This window comes from Procambarus clarkii, chromosome 5 (genome assembly GCF_040958095.1).
Source record: "Procambarus clarkii isolate CNS0578487 chromosome 5, FALCON_Pclarkii_2.0, whole genome shotgun sequence".
NCBI classification, from domain to species: Eukaryota; Metazoa; Arthropoda; class Malacostraca; order Decapoda; family Cambaridae; genus Procambarus; species Procambarus clarkii.
This window is the reverse complement of record NC_091154.1, coordinates 11,922,778-11,938,266: the sequence shown is the minus strand read 5'-3', so window position 1 is coordinate 11,938,266 and position 15,489 is coordinate 11,922,778. Positions and strand designations below refer to the sequence as shown.

The window sequence follows — 15,489 nt, the reverse complement described above, 5'->3', positions numbered from 1 at the left end:
GTATAGGTCAAATACTGACTATTAAAATAACCACAAGTCCATATTTGGACTTTTAGTCCAGCAAGCCATGTTTGTTTAACTTCAGCCTGTAAACACTCCCTAAATCACCACAACTAAAACACCTCACCCAACCTACCCTAACACAACCTAACCTACATATAAGCTAACATAACGAAACTAACCCAAACATAACATAACATAACCCAAACATAACATAACATAACATAACCCAAACTAACCTACACACACAACCTATCCTAACTTACATATAACCTAACCTAATCACACCTAACTTAACCCAAACTAACTTACATATGAAAAGAACACTGCTTTTTCCCCCAAATAAAAAGTGGTGGGTTTTCTGAGGGAAGAAAACGTGTGTCTGAGAGCTGAGTCTAACCGCCCAGGCTGCGCGCGCAACGAGCCAAGGTTATATAAGCTCTGCCCGCAGGCTGGGGGGCCCAAGTTCTCGACAAGCAAGCAGCTGCTCACTTACAAAACGTAAACACAGAAGTTTAGCTTGCTCAACTGTGCCCCCAACATGGACCCTACACCAGTTCCTATCGACAACGTCTCAGAGTGACCCGTCAGGGGCGTCCTGCCCTCCTCAACATCTAAGGTACAGTTGTGTCTGTGTTCCCCTCCACGTATGAGCGTGGAGCCTCCACCTAGGTTTAGGGGTGCCCCGTGTCTGGCGTGTGCCTAGCGCCCTGTCCCTTGTGGTACGCATCGTGCCCCTTAGCTAGCTTCCTCCCTGGACGGGCCGGAGGACCTAGCTGCGTCTCTCTTGGGCGCTAAGCTGTGAGGTCCCTCCTTGCCCTCCGTGGCGGGCTGGCGTGCGCCCCTGTGGCACGCCTGTGTGGGGCTTTTTCCTGCCGGCGGACTGGCGACGCTCTGTCTGGAGGTGCCGCACACATGGTACGGGCCCTCGTGACTTTCAAGCCTTATGGGGTGGCATTTTTGGGCCCTGGCCCGCCTCTCCCTCGGCGGCCCAGGGTGCTGGCACTCCTCTCAAGGTGCCCCTCGGGGCCCCTTGGCGCTACTTTGGGTGGGGCCACTTCAGCTCCTATGCCCCAGGATGGGGCCACATCGGGTCCTATGCCCAGGACGGGGCCACTTCGTTTCTTAGGCCCCAGGATGGGGCCACTTCGTTTCTTAGGCCCCAGAACGGGGCCACTTCGTTTCTTAGGCCCCAGGATGGGGCCACTTCGTTTCTTAGGCCCCAGGACGGGGTCACTTCAGTTTCTTATGCCCCAGGACGGGGCCACTTCAGTTTCCTAGGCCCCAGGATGGGTCCACTTCACTTCCTTAGGCCTCAGGACGGGGCCACTTCAGTTTCTTAGGCCCCAGGATGGGGCCACTTCAGTTCCTTAGACCCCAGGACGGGGTCACTTCAGTTTCTTAGGCCCCAGGACGGGTCCACTTCACTTCCTTAGGCCTCAGGACGGGGCCACTTCAGTTTCTTAGGCCCCAGGATGGGGCCACTTCAGTTCCTTAGGCCCCAGGATGGGGCCACTTCAGTTCCTTAGGCCCAGGATGGGGCCACTTCGTTTCCTTACGCCTCAGGATGGGGCCACTTCGTTTCTTAGGCCCCAGGACGGGGCCACTTCAGTTTCTTATGCCCCAGGACGTGGCCACTTCAGTTTCCTAGGCCCAGGATGGGGGCCACCTCAGTTCCTTAGGCCACAGGACGGGGCCACTTCAGTTTCTTATGCCCCAGGACGTGGCCACTTCAGTTTCTTAGGCCCAGGATGGGGCCACTTCAGTTCCTTATTCCCAGGATGGGGCCACTTCAGTTCCTTAGGCCCAGGATGGGGCCACTTCGTTTCCTTACGCCTCAGGATGGAGCCACTTCGTTTCTTAGGCCCCAGGACGGGGCCACTTCAGTTTTTTATGCCCCAGGACGTGGCCACTTCAGTTTCTTAGGCCCAGGATGGGGGCCACGTCAGTTCCTTAGGCCCCAGGATGGGGCCACTTCAGTTCCTTAGGCCCAGGATGGGGCCACTTCGTTTCCTTACGCCTCAGGATGGGGCCACTTCGTTTCTTAGGCCCCAGGACGGGTCCACTTCAGTTCCTTAGGCCTCAGGACGGGGCCACTTCAGTTTCTTAGGCCTCAGGACGGGGCCACTTCAGTTTCTTAGGCCCCAGGATGGGGCCACTTCAGTTCCTTAGGCCCAGGATGGGGCCACTTCGTTTCCTTACGCCTCAGGATGGGGCCACTTCGTTTCTTAGGCCCCAGGACGGGGCCACTTCAGTTTCTTATGTCCCAGGACGTGGCCACTTCAGTTTCTTAGGCCCAGGATGGGGGCCACCTCAGTTCCTTAGGCCCCAGGATGGGGCCACTTCAGTTCCTTATTCCCAGGATGGGGCCACTTCAGTTCCTTATTCCCAGGATGGGGCCACTTCAGTTCCTTAGGCCCAGGATGGGGCCACTTCGTTTCCTTACGCCTCAGGATGGGGCCTCTTCGTTTCTTAGGCCCCAGGACGGGGCCACTTCAGTTTCTTAGGCCCAGGATGGGGCCACCTCAGTTCCTTAGGCCCCAGGATGGGGCCACTTTAGTTCCTTAGGCCCAGGATGGGGCCACTTCAGTTCCTTAGGCCCAGGATGGGGTCACCTCAGTTCCTTAGGCCCCAGGTTGGGGTCACCTCAGTTCCTTAGGCCCCAGGCTGGGGCCACTTCAGTTTGCTGTGGCCCAGGGTAGGGCCGCTTCAGTTTACCGTGGCCCAGGTCGGGGTCACTTCTTTTTATTATGCCCCAGGATAGGGCCACTTCAGTTGTTTATGCCCTAGCACGGGGCCATTGCCGTTATGCCCCAGCAGGCTGGGGCCATTTTGGTTTATTATGCCCCAGGCTGGGCCCCTTCAGTTCTATGCCCTTGCCTAGGCCAACTTCGGTTTCTATGCCCTTGGCTGGGGCACCAGTTCCCGGTGTGTCCAGAAGAAACTGCGGCTTCCCAGCTGCTGGTTTATCCAGACGTGTTGTCTGCCCGGTGTAGCCCGGAAGGTTGTCATAGCCGCTGCCATCTTAGCTGCCTTCATTCAGGGGTTGATGTCCAGCCGACGTTCTTCCCGCGATGTACTCACTGTGTTCCCTGTCCAGCCAACGTTCTTCCTGTGACGAGTTAAGATGACGTTCTTCCTGTGATGAGCTAAGCCGACGATGTTATTCAGATGTCCCTGCTGCTGTGTTCTAGCGGCTGATGCTCGGTTGGGGCTGTTGCAGCCGGTCCAGCTGTCTGCCCTAGTGTCCGAGCCGCCGCTCTCTTACTACGTTGTTGCTCAGTTTTGGTGTCCAGCCGCTGCAGCTGTTGGTGTTCCGGCTGCTGACGTTCCCGGCAGTCGGTGTCCCAGCTTGCTGCTGTTCAGGTGGACCATGGTCCAGCCGCTGGCGTTCCAGGGGTTGTTGGACCAGCTCCCATGCTCCGGCTGAAGTTGTTCCTGATGTTCCAGTTGAAGCAGTCCCAACTGATAATGCCCATCCTACTGCGTTCCAGCTTTCGAGGTTCCAGCTGCCGACGTTCCAGCCCCCGAAGTTCCAGCAGAAGAGTTCCAGCTAACGTTGTGCCTATTATTATCACTCCTTTTCAGTTTATTGTATTTGATTGTATTTTATTTCAGTTTCATGTGTTAATCCCATTTTTCTCTAACGAGTTATATTCCAGCATTATTTCAAGCATAATTTGTTTTGCAGTCGCACTTTCCTTACTGCTGCAGTTTCCCCCTTGGCCCGTTGCTGCTAATTTTGTATCTTTGGCAGCTGCCGAGGTGCCAGCTGCTGATGTTCTAGCTGTCGCTGTCCCAGCCGTCAATGTTGCAGCTGTTGCTGTTTCGTTGTTATTCCAGCTGCTGATATCCTAGCCCCTTTTGGCAGGGGAAAGCTTCACCTTTAGCTTTAGTTCGTTCCCGGCGTTCCCTTAACGTTGGCTCCCAAGTTCTATATGGTCCCTAATTGTCTTGCAGTTGAACTTCTACTTACAACTGAAGTTTTCCCTGGTGGCCAGTTGCCACTATTTATTTATCTTCAGCAGATGTTGATGCACCAGTTGCCGATGTCAAGCTGCAGGTGTTCCAGCTGCAGGTGTTCCAGCTGCGGTGTTCCAGCTGCTGATGTTCCGGGGCAGGATTTTGCAGTTTACATTTGGCAATGGTTGTTTATGTTAAGTCCCTTATTTTGCCCCTTTTTGACCACTAGTGTTTGTGTTATACATGCTACGATAATGTTGGTTTAATGTTAAGGTTAGGGTTTCCCTGCTTACTTCCTCCTCCCAGTGTGGGACGTTTACTTATCTATTTATACAGTGATTTCTATGTTGTGCTTCACCTTACTCTTGTCATTTCCAGTTTGCACCTGTTCGGTGATGTTTTAAATTTATTATTTAACAAATTTAATGTTTCACGTCTTGGATTTATCAATTAATGGCAGTTCCCGGTGATGCAAAATTTCATATGGTATTATTATACTGCTCATATTATCCGGTTAACGTCCAGTTTTCTTAATTATGAGCACAATTATCATGCGGCTTTGGCCTTCCCAGCCACAGCTTGGTGCTGTATTATCTTTGCAATTTTGTAGTATTGGTTTATTACACAATTTCTTGTTTAATTTCGGCTATTCTTAATTGACAGTTTACTCCAGTCTTATTCTGAGCACAATTGCTTACAGTTGGACATACTACTTCTGCTGCGGTTCTCCTTGTGCGCCGTTGATGTTATTTACTATATTCATATATTAAATTCTAACTCATATTTCTTGTCTTGCCTTGTGAATTTGCAGCCTTCGCCTTATTTCTTTACCTTACACTTTCCTGAGTTGAACTTAAGAAGCCTTTTTCTAGACCTTTCCTCCAGTTTGTCCAGGTCTTCCTGTAGTAGTGAATGTCTGCAATCACCTGCAAGGTGACTTAGTGTTGTCTAGAAGACGACCTCTTGATGCCTGCACGATGCCTTCTTGTTGGCGCCTTCCTGTTCCAGGATGATTACAAGAAGATCTCCAGCTGGCGTCAGGACGACTTCAGGACGTTTCCCAGAAGACTCCTAACAGCTTTTCATGTTGACTGGTGGCAATATATTATTTATTACATTATATATATTTATTTAAGTTATGTTTTATTCAGTTCAGGTTTATGGTTGCCTCACTTCACCCCCCCCCCTCTGCTATTATTTGTAATTATTGAGTTTATTCTGTTTTTTTCTGCTTCTATATTATTGTTTTAAGCCTACTTGGCCTACTAAGTCTTCAGGTTCATCGGTGGAGTTGGCCGGGTTATTCTCCACTCGTTACTATTTGCTGTTGATGTTAGTTATAGTCACTTTTAGTGTTAATGATCTCATGCCAATTCCCCTTTTGGCTTCTGGCCTCGCCTAACGCCATGAATGTTGTTCCTATTGTATCATACTATTACTAATTTAAGTTCTTTATTATTAGGTCCGGGTTTTAGTTGCCTTACTTCTACCCTCCCTCTGCTTTACTTGTTGTTATCGTTTCCTCTGGATTACGGCTCTGTTATTGTTTATGCTTATTTAGCATAACGGTCTTTGGCCTTTAGGGTAACGAGCGCTATGCTGGCGGCGTTAGTTCTCATACTATATTATTACTTTCACTTTCGTTACTGCTCCCCCTTTTTTGTGGGGCAGTTTTGCAGTCCTGCCTTTTCCTTAGTCAAGACATCCGTAGTCCCGGCCCTTAGCTGGACACGTCAGTCATGCCCTCGGACGGCCCCGTCCTAGGCCCCTTAGTTGGACTAGTCCGTTACGCCCTTAGCTGGGACCCCTGTGGAGCCCTTAGCTGGGCGGGCCCCGCCGGCCCCGCCCTGTTAGTGGACTAACGGTCCTGCGACCTAGTACTTTGGAAGGAGTGTTTGCGCTTATCCTTTTTCTTCTAGTGCTTATGTCTCTCTTTTTACACTCTTCTTAGTGGAACCTTCACGTTATATTTGTAATGTACTATTTATTGCTTATAAATAGTAATCCTGCTCTCCAGTTACTATCCAGTCCTATCTTTGCGCTTAGACTGTTTCAGTTTCACTTTCTACTTAGTTCCGCACTTTTTCCCTGTGACTTATTGACGTTATTTATTATGTACTAAAATGTTGTAAACTTATATCACGGTTACAGTCCAGTATTTTAATTTTATTTTTATATTGAGTTGAACTATTATACGGCATTGGCTTCCCAGCTCCCAAGTTTTGCATTATTTGGTAATAACTTTGCGAGTTCATAGTACTGGATTATTGCGTATTTTCATGTATTAAATTTGTCTATTTTAAAAATCCTAATCTGTGGCCCATTGTCGTTATCTTTGTTACGTTGTCTTAATGTATTCTAAAATCGTTTTGGCCTGCTCGCCGCCGCTCATAGTGCCCGCCTCCACGAAGGGCCCGTCCGGTAACGGGTTCTCAGACCCCGCTCCTAGTACTGGGGGGGAGTATTCAAGGAAGACTGAGGACTCTGGCGGCTGAGTCACGGGGTCAACACAGCCGCGCCTGGATGCAGCAGCCCGGGGCCCAAGGTATTTGTGATATATATATATATATATATATATATATATATATATATATATATATATATATATATATATATATATATATATATATATATATATATATATATATATATATATATATATATATATATATATATATATATATATATATATATATATATATATATATATATATATGTCGTACCTAGTAGCCAGAACTCACTTCTCAGCCTACTATTCAAGGCCCGATTTGCCTAATAAGCCAAGTTTTCCTGAATTAATATATTTACTATAATTTTTTTCTCATGAAATGATAAAGCAACCCTTTTCTCTATGTATGAGGTCAGTTTTTTTTTATTGGAGTTAAAATTAACGTAGATATATGACCGAACCTAACCAACCCTACCTAACCTAACCTAACCTATATTTATAGGTAAGGTTAGGTTAGGTAGCCATAAAAAGCTAGGTTAGGTTAGGTTAGGTAGACGAAAAAACATTAATTCATGAAAACTTGGCTTATTAGGCAAATCGGGCCTTGAATAGTAGGCTGAGAAGTGCGTTCTGGCTATTAGGTACGACATATATATATATATATATATATATATTAGTATATTTTGGTAGCAGTCTTTCCTGTAGACATATATTATTAAATATGACTGAAAAAGTAAGATTAATAATTCTAACACAAATTTTCTCTATCTTTCGTACATTTCTTTTCACTGTTAGTGGTAATTCAAAAATCAATTCTCCAAAATTCATTTTTATTTCTAGTCTGACGCGACACTTGAGCGCGTTTCGTAAAACTTATTACATTTCCAAAGACTTTAGTTTACACATACACAACTGAATATAACTTACGCATCTCCGATTTGTTTATATCTACATTTGAGTGAGGTGGATGGGGTGAGGTGGTATTAATAGGGTATTAATTTCATCAACACAAGACAGAACACAAAACAATGGGTATTGAATGGAAGTGATTGTAGAAAGCCTATTGGTCCATATTTCTTGATGCTTCTATATTGGAGCGGAGTCTTGAGGTGGAGAATTAATACCCTATTAATGCCACTTCACCCCATCCACCTCACTCAAATGTAGATATAAACAAATCGGAGATGTGTAAGTTATATTCAGTTGTGTATGTGTAAACTAAAGTCTTTGAAAATGTAATAAGTTTTACGAAACGTGCTCAAGTGTCGCGTCAGACTAGAAATAAAAATGAATTTTGGAGAATTGATTTTTGAATTACCACCAACAGTGAAAAGAAATGTACGAGAGATAGAGAAAATTCGTGTTAGAATTATTAATCTTACTTTTTCGGTCATATTTAATAATATATATATATATATATATATATATATATATATATATATATATATATATATATATATATATATATATATATATATATATATATATATATGTATATATATATATATATATATATATATATATATATATATATATATATATATATATATATATATATATATATATGTGTGTGTGGGTATGTGTGTGTGTATGCGTGTGTGTATGTGTGTGTGTATGCGTGTGTGTATGTATGTATATGTATATATGTATATATATGCGTATATGTATATATTCATTCTTTGCTATACTAATTTATACTATTGCTATTCATTTTATTATTCCCTTCTCGTTCAGTATTAATTTATTATGAGTCTGGGAGTTAGTTTACTATTTTCGACATTATCTCTGTTATTTTACTATATTAATTACATTAATTATTTTACATTTACGGATCCCTAGCCTTCCTGGTGTCCTTTTCTCTTTGCCTCAGATCCCCAGATCTTGAAGTTCTTGGGGTACTGCTGCTCGCAGAATGCTCATCGACACTCCAAGACTGATCTCATCGGCGCCCCTTAAGGCAGTTTCTTAGGCTAACTATTCAGCTCTAGCGTGCATCCGGAGGCCAACATACGATGGAGATCACTGTACTGGTCTCGGTTACCATCCTTATAATTTGTTGTGTTCGTGTCGCTCTGGACATGTTGCTGTTACTTAAAGAACTGTTTCTTGTATTTGATTTATTGTTTTATTTATATATTGATTTGATATTATATATATATTGGTCATATAAATATTGATTATGTTGGGCTGTTTCTATTGTTTCATATTATTATATTGGATTATATTTAAAATGAGTTGTTACTTGATAGATTCCCCCCCCCCCCCTTCCCCTGGATTATCTTATGCCTTTGCCCCAGATACGGTAACTGGTTACCCGCCCCCATCCCCCACCCCCCTTTTCACATGTCCGGGGTTTTCCCGCTAAAGTTCTGCTCGGTTTGATAGTTACCATACTTCGCTACAGTCTAGTTTCGTGGAAGATCTTATTCTCTTCCTTTCTCCTTAGTTTGCTCTAGACACTTCTATCCTCTGTGCCAGTGTTCCTTTTCCAGTGTTTCCTCGGGGTATCTTCCTGGCTTTATCAATTAATGACAGTAGCCCAGTTTGCTTCTGGAAAATGTCCCCCCCCCCTTACAAACTAATTCCAGCAGTACCGTTAACCTACATCTAACCAAAAATGTCGTACATGGATGTCCTTCAGAGGTGTCTTGAAAAGGTGTCCAACAGTGGTGTCCTGAAGGGGTGTCCTACAGTAGTGTACTGAGGGGGTGTCCTACAGAGGTGACCTAAAGAGGTGTCCTACAGTGGTGTCCTGATGGGGTGTCCTACAGAGGTGTCCTGAAGGGGTGTCCTAAGGTGGTGTCCTGAAGAAGTGTCCTACAGAGGTGTCCTGAAGGGGTGTCCTACAGAGGTGTCCTGAAGCAGTGTCCTACAGAGGTGTCCTGAGGGGGTGTCTTGAAGGAGTGTCCTACAGTGGTGTCCTGAAGGTGTGTCCTATAGAGGTGTCCTGAAGGAGTGTCCTACAGTGGTTATCTCAAGAGGTGTCCTGAATGGGTTTCCTACAGAAGTGTCCTGAAGGGGTGTCCAACAGAGGTGTCCTGAAGGGGTGTTCTAAGGTAGTGTCCTGAAGAGGTGTACTACAGAAGTGTTCTGAGGGGGAGTCCTACAGAGGTGTCCTGAACAGATGTCCTACAGTGGTGTGCTGAAGGGGTGTCCTAAAGGGTTGTCATACAGGTGTCCTGACGGGGTGTCCTAAAGTTATGTCCTGAAGAGGTGTTCTACAGTTGTTTCCTAAAGGTGTGTCCTGCAAAGGTGTCTTGAAGGGGTGTCCTACAGAGGTGTCCTGAAGGAGAGTCCTACATTGGTGTCCGGAAGGGGATGTCCTACAGTGGTGTCGTGAAGGGGTGTCCTACAGAAGTGACCTGAAGGGGTGTCCTACAGAAGGGACCTGAAGGGGTGTCCTGAAGGGGTGTCGTACAGAGGTGTCCTGAAGGGGTATCCTACAGTGGTGTCCTGAAGGGGTGTCCTACAGTGGTGTCCTGAAAGGGTGTCCTACAGTAGTGTCTGGAAGGGGTGTCCTACAGTAGTGTCCTGAAAGGGTGTCCTACAGTAGTGTCTGGAAGGGGTGTCCTACAGTGGTGTCCTGAAGGGGTGTCCTGAAGGGGTGTCCTACAGAGGTGTCCTGAACAGGTGTCCTACAGAGGTGTCCTGAAGGGGTGTCCTGAACAGGTGTCCTACAGAGGTGTCCTGAAGGGGTGTCCTACAGTGATGTCCTGAAGGGGTGTCCTACAGTAGTGTTCTGAAGGGGTGTCCTACAGTGATGTCCTGAAGGGGTGTCCTAAAGTAGCGTCCTGAAGGGGTGTCCTACAGAGGTGTCCTGAACAGGTGTCCTACAGAGGTGTCCTGAAGGGGTGTCCTGAACAGGTGTCCTACAGAGGTGTCCTGAAGGGGTGTCCTAAAGTAGCGTCCTGAAGGGGTGTCCTACAGTAGTGTTCTGAAGGGGTGTCCTACAGTGATGTCCTGAAGGGGTGTCCTAAAGTAGCGTCCTGAAGGGGTGTCCTACAGAGGTGTCCTGAAGGGGTGTCCTGAAGGGGTGTCCTACAGTACTATCCTGAAGGGGTGTCCTACAGAGGTGTCCTGAAGGGGTGTCTTACAGAGGTGTCCTGAAGGGGTGTCCTACAGTGATGTCCTGAAGGGGTGTCCTACAGAGGTGTCCTGAAGGGGTGTCCTACAGAGGTGTCCCTGAAGAGGTGTCCTACAGTGATGTCCTGAAGGGGTGTCCTACAGTAGTGTCCTGAAGGGGTGTCCTTCAGTGGTGTCCTGAAGGGGTATCCTTAAGGGGTCTCCTACAGAGGTGTCCTGACGGGGTGTCTGACAGTGGTGTCCTGAAGGGGTGTCCTGAAGGGGTGTCCTACAGAAGTGTTCTGAAGGGGTGTCCAACAGTTGTGTATTGATCGGGTGCCCTACAGGGGTGTCCTGAAGGCGTGTCCTACAGTGGTGTCCTGAAGGAGTGTCCTACAGTAGTGTCCTGAACGGGTGTCCTTCAGTGGTGTTCTGAAGGGGTATCCTTAAGGGGTCTCCTACAGAGGTGTCTTGAAGGGGTGTCTTACAGAGGTATCCTGAAAGGTTGTCCTGAATGGATGTCCTACATTGGTGTCCTGAAGGGGTGTCCTACAGAGGTGTCCTGAAGAGAAGTCCTGAAGGGGTGTCCTACAAAGGTGTCCTGAATGGGTTTCCAGAAAGGGTTCCTTGAAGGGGTGTCCTACAGAGGTGTCGTGAAAAGGTGTCCTGAAGGGGTGTCTTACAGTGGTGTCCTGAAGTCGTGTCCAACAGAGGTGTCCAGAAGAGGTAGTAGAGGTAGTATAAGAAGAGTATCCGGGAACACTGAGCTTAAGGGATGAGATATTTTAGAGACGAAACGTGTGAAAGGGAACAACAGTTTTAGGAACAAGAACGTTATACTGACAAACTCTTGATGGTGAAAGCGTTATAGTAACAACAAAGTTTAACGAATAAAATGTTATTGTGACAAACGTTCATGGAACAAAATGATACAATAACAGGAACATTTAAGGAACAAAACAAGCCACCAAAACAAACCTTAGTCATGTGTCCAGTTTGGAAGGCGAAGCCGCCAATGTGGACGACAGTGGGGGTGTAGGGGGCGCGGGTGTCCACCAGGGTGTCCCAGGCCACCAGCACACCCGCCAGGGACCCGTAGAGGGTGTCCATGGTCCCCGGTGTCCACCCTGAGGGCAAGGAGGTCGCCGCCGGGGCCTGCCACTGCTGACGGAGGGCCGACAGATACCTGCAGGATGGAATACAAAGTCTTAACCTAACCAGAAACATACAAACCCCACATACAACCAACCAACATACAGGCCCAGTCGCTACTCTTCATAGTACATCGAATGTTGTATGTTCGCGGACCGTAATGATGAGAATGAGGCGGGGGGAGGGGGGGGGGGGGAATGTGGTGATGTGTTGTAATATTATTGTCCTTGGGAGCACTAATTAACAGCCCAACCACCGGGCATAACTGGTCCTTAACGATTGGTAAAGACTTGAAACACACACACCCGCTGAGTACATAATGGAATTTTATGATATATATATATATATATATATATATATATATATATATATATATATATATATATATATATATTATTTGGGTGAAATATTCACATATTGTTATTGTGGTATTGATAGTGACGTGTGGGTCTCATTGCACACACACACACACACACACACACACACACACACACACACACACACACACACACACACACACACACACACACACACACACACACTGAAGGAATAGTCAAACAAATGGCTACTAAAGTTCATCTCAAGTAAATGTAAGGTAATGAAACAAGGGGGAGGAAATAGGAGGCCAGACACTGGATACCGAATGGGAGATGAAGTCCTTCACGAAACGGACAGAGAGAAAGATCTAGGAGTTGATATCACACCAAACATGTCTCCTGAAGCCCACATAAAAAGAATAACATCAGCGGCGTATGCGAGGCTGGCTAACATCAGAACTGCCTTTAGAAAACTGTGTAAGGAATATTTCAGAACCTTGTATATCATGTATGTAAGGCCAATCCTGGAGTATGCGGCCCCAGCATACTCCAGGGAGCCCGTACCTTGTCAAGCGTAAGACGAAGCTGAAAAAAGTTCAGAGGTATGCCACTAGGCTAGTCCCAGACCTAAGAGGCATGAGTTACGAGGAAAGGCTGGTGAACTGCACCTCACGTCGCTGTAAGACAAAAGAGCCTGGGGAGACGAGATCACCACATACAAAATTCTCAGGGTAATTGACAGGGGTAAACAAGGAGGGATTATTTAACACGGGTGGGACACGAACAAGGGGACACAGGTGGAAATTCAGTGCCCAAATGAGCCACAGAGACATTAGAAAGAACTTTTTCAGTGTCAGAGTAGTTAGTAAATGGAATGCACTTGGAAGTGATGTGGTGGAGGCTGACTCCATACTAGGAGGCAGTTTCAAATGTAGATATGATGGAGCCCAGTAGACACAGGAATCTGTACACCAGTTGATTGACGGTTGAGAGGCGGGACCTAAGAGCCAAAGCTCAACCCCGGCAAGCACAACTAGGTGAGTACACACACACACACACACACACACACACAAGTTGGATTGAAAGATTGAAAAAGCAACCTAAATTACTACATAGCCATATACGCAGAAAAAAGTCTGTGAACGACCTAGTGACAAGACTGAGGAAAACAGAGGGGGCATATGCAGAAAGTGACAAGGAAATCTGCGAGGCACTGAATGCCAGTTTCCATGGATTGTTCACAACCGAGCCTAAGCAGCTCCCATTGTTGGAAGAGATTACCCTTCATGAAAGACTATCAGATATAAAGGTGACAGCAGAGGAGGTTATGAAATAGTTGACAACATTGGATTTAATTAAAGCAGTTGGACCAGAAAAAGTATCACCGGAGATACTAAAAGAGGCAGCGCAAGCCCTCAACGGGCCTCTGGCACGCCGAGGGCTCATCTTTAATGAGTCACTTATGTCGGGAGAATTTCTCAGTTGCTGGAAGAAGGCAAATGTCGTTCCGATTTTCAAGAAGGGGATAGAGAGGAGGCACTTAACTTCAGACCCTTATCACTGACAGGCTATTGTCCGTGATATGGGTCTCACACACACACACACACACACACACACGCACGCACACACACACATACACACACACACGATCAGAAGATGAACCAGCAATGCTTGATATGATATTTACCCTAAATGAGTGGGATATAAGGGAAGTTAAGATGGAAGCGCCCTTGGGAATGAGTGACCACAGTGTATTGAACTTTGAGTACCTGGTAGAGCTAGGACTTATCTCCCCCAAAAAAGAACTAGGAATCAAAAGGCTGGCATATCGAAAGGGGAATTATGAACAGATGAGAAGTTTCCTAAGTGAAATACCTTGGGACACAGACCTCAGAGATAAGTCTGTACAGGGTATGATGGACTATGTTACCCAAAAGTTTCAGGAGGCAGTAAACAGGTTCATCCCGGCCCAAAGGGAAAAATTCGAGAAGCAACAGAAGAATCCATGGTATAATAGGGCATGTATGGAAGCGAAGAAAATGAACAAAAGGGCGTGGAGGAACTTCCGGAATAACAGAACACCAGAAAGCAGAGAGAGATACCAGAGAACCAGGAATGAGTACGTCAGGGTGAGAAGAGCAGAGAAAAGTTTTGAAAATGATATAGCAAACAAAGCCAAGACCGAACCAAAGCTACTCCACAGTCACATCAGAAGGAAAACAACAGTGAAAGAACAGGTATTGAAACTTCGAACAGGCGAGGACAGGTATACAGAGAATGACAGAGAGGTGTGTGAAGAACTCAACAAGAGGTTCCGGGAGGTCTTCACAATAGAACAAGGTGAGGTCACTGTGCTAGGAGAAAGGGAGGTAAACCAGGCGGCCTTGGAAGAGTTCGAAATTACGAGAGAGGAGATTAAGAGACACCTGCTGGATCTGGATGTTAGAAAGGCTGTTGGTCCAGATGGGATCTCACCATGGATACTGAAAGAGTGTGCAGAGGCACTTTGCTTGCCACTCTCCATAGTGTATAGTAAGTCACTGGAGACGGGAGACCTACCAGAAATATGGAAGACGGCAAATGTGGTCCCAATATACAAAAAGGGCGACAGGCAAGAGGCACTGAACTACAGACCAGTGTCCTTGACTTGTATACCATGCAAGGTGATGGAAAAGATCGAGAGAAAAAACCTGGTAACACATCTGGAGAGAAGGGACTTCGTGACAAATCGCCAACATGGGTTCAGGGAGGGTAAATCTTGCCTTACAGGCTTGATAGAATTCTACGATCAGGTGACAAAGATTAAGCAAGAAAGAGAGGGCTGGGCGGACTGCATTTTCTTGGATTGTCGGAAAGCCTTTGACACAGTACCGCATAAGAGGCTGGTACATAAGCTGGAGAGACAGGCAGGTGTAGCTGGTAAGGTGCTCCAGTGGATAAGGGAGTATCTAAGCAATAGGAAGCAGAGAGTTACGGTGAGGGGTGAGACCTCCGATTGGCGTGAAGTCACCAGTGGAGTCCCACAGGGCTCTGTACTCGGTCCTATCTTGTTTCTGATATATGTAAATGATCTCCCGGAGGGTATCGATTCATTTCTCTCAATGTTTGCAGACGATGCTAAAATTATGAGAAGGATTAAAACAGAAGAGGACTGTTTGAGGCTTCAAGAAGACCTAGACAAGCTGAAGGAATGGTCGAACAAATGGTTGTTAGAGTTTAACCCAACCAAATGTAATGTAATGAAGATAGGTGTAGGGAGCAGGAGGCCAGATACAAGGTATCATCTGGGAGAGGAAATTCTTCAGGAGTCAGAGAAGGAAAAAGACTTGGGGGTTGATATCACGCCAGACCTGTCTCCTGCAGCACATATCAAGCGGATAACATCAGCAGCATATGCCAGGCTGGCCAACATACGAACGGCATTCAGAAACTTGTGTAAAGAATCATTCAGAACTTTGTATACCACATATGTCAGGCCAATCCTGAAGTATGCAGCCCCAGCATGGAGTCCATATCTAGTCAAGGATAAGACTAAACTGGAAAAGG

General features: G+C 46.3%; 1 protein-coding gene across 2 annotated transcripts in view; it reads right to left on the bottom strand.

The window, feature by feature from the left end:
- Positions 1 to 15,489, bottom strand: part of LOC123761738 (UDP-glucuronosyltransferase 1A7-like) — a 105,176-nt gene that overhangs the window by 40,022 nt on the left and 49,665 nt on the right. For both annotated transcript variants that reach the window (XM_069339453.1, XM_069339448.1), the window contains exon 4: positions 11,453 to 11,660. In XM_069339453.1, the coding sequence (XP_069195554.1) occupies positions 11,453 to 11,660 (208 nt within the window). The remainder of the gene's footprint in view (positions 1 to 11,452; positions 11,661 to 15,489) is intronic.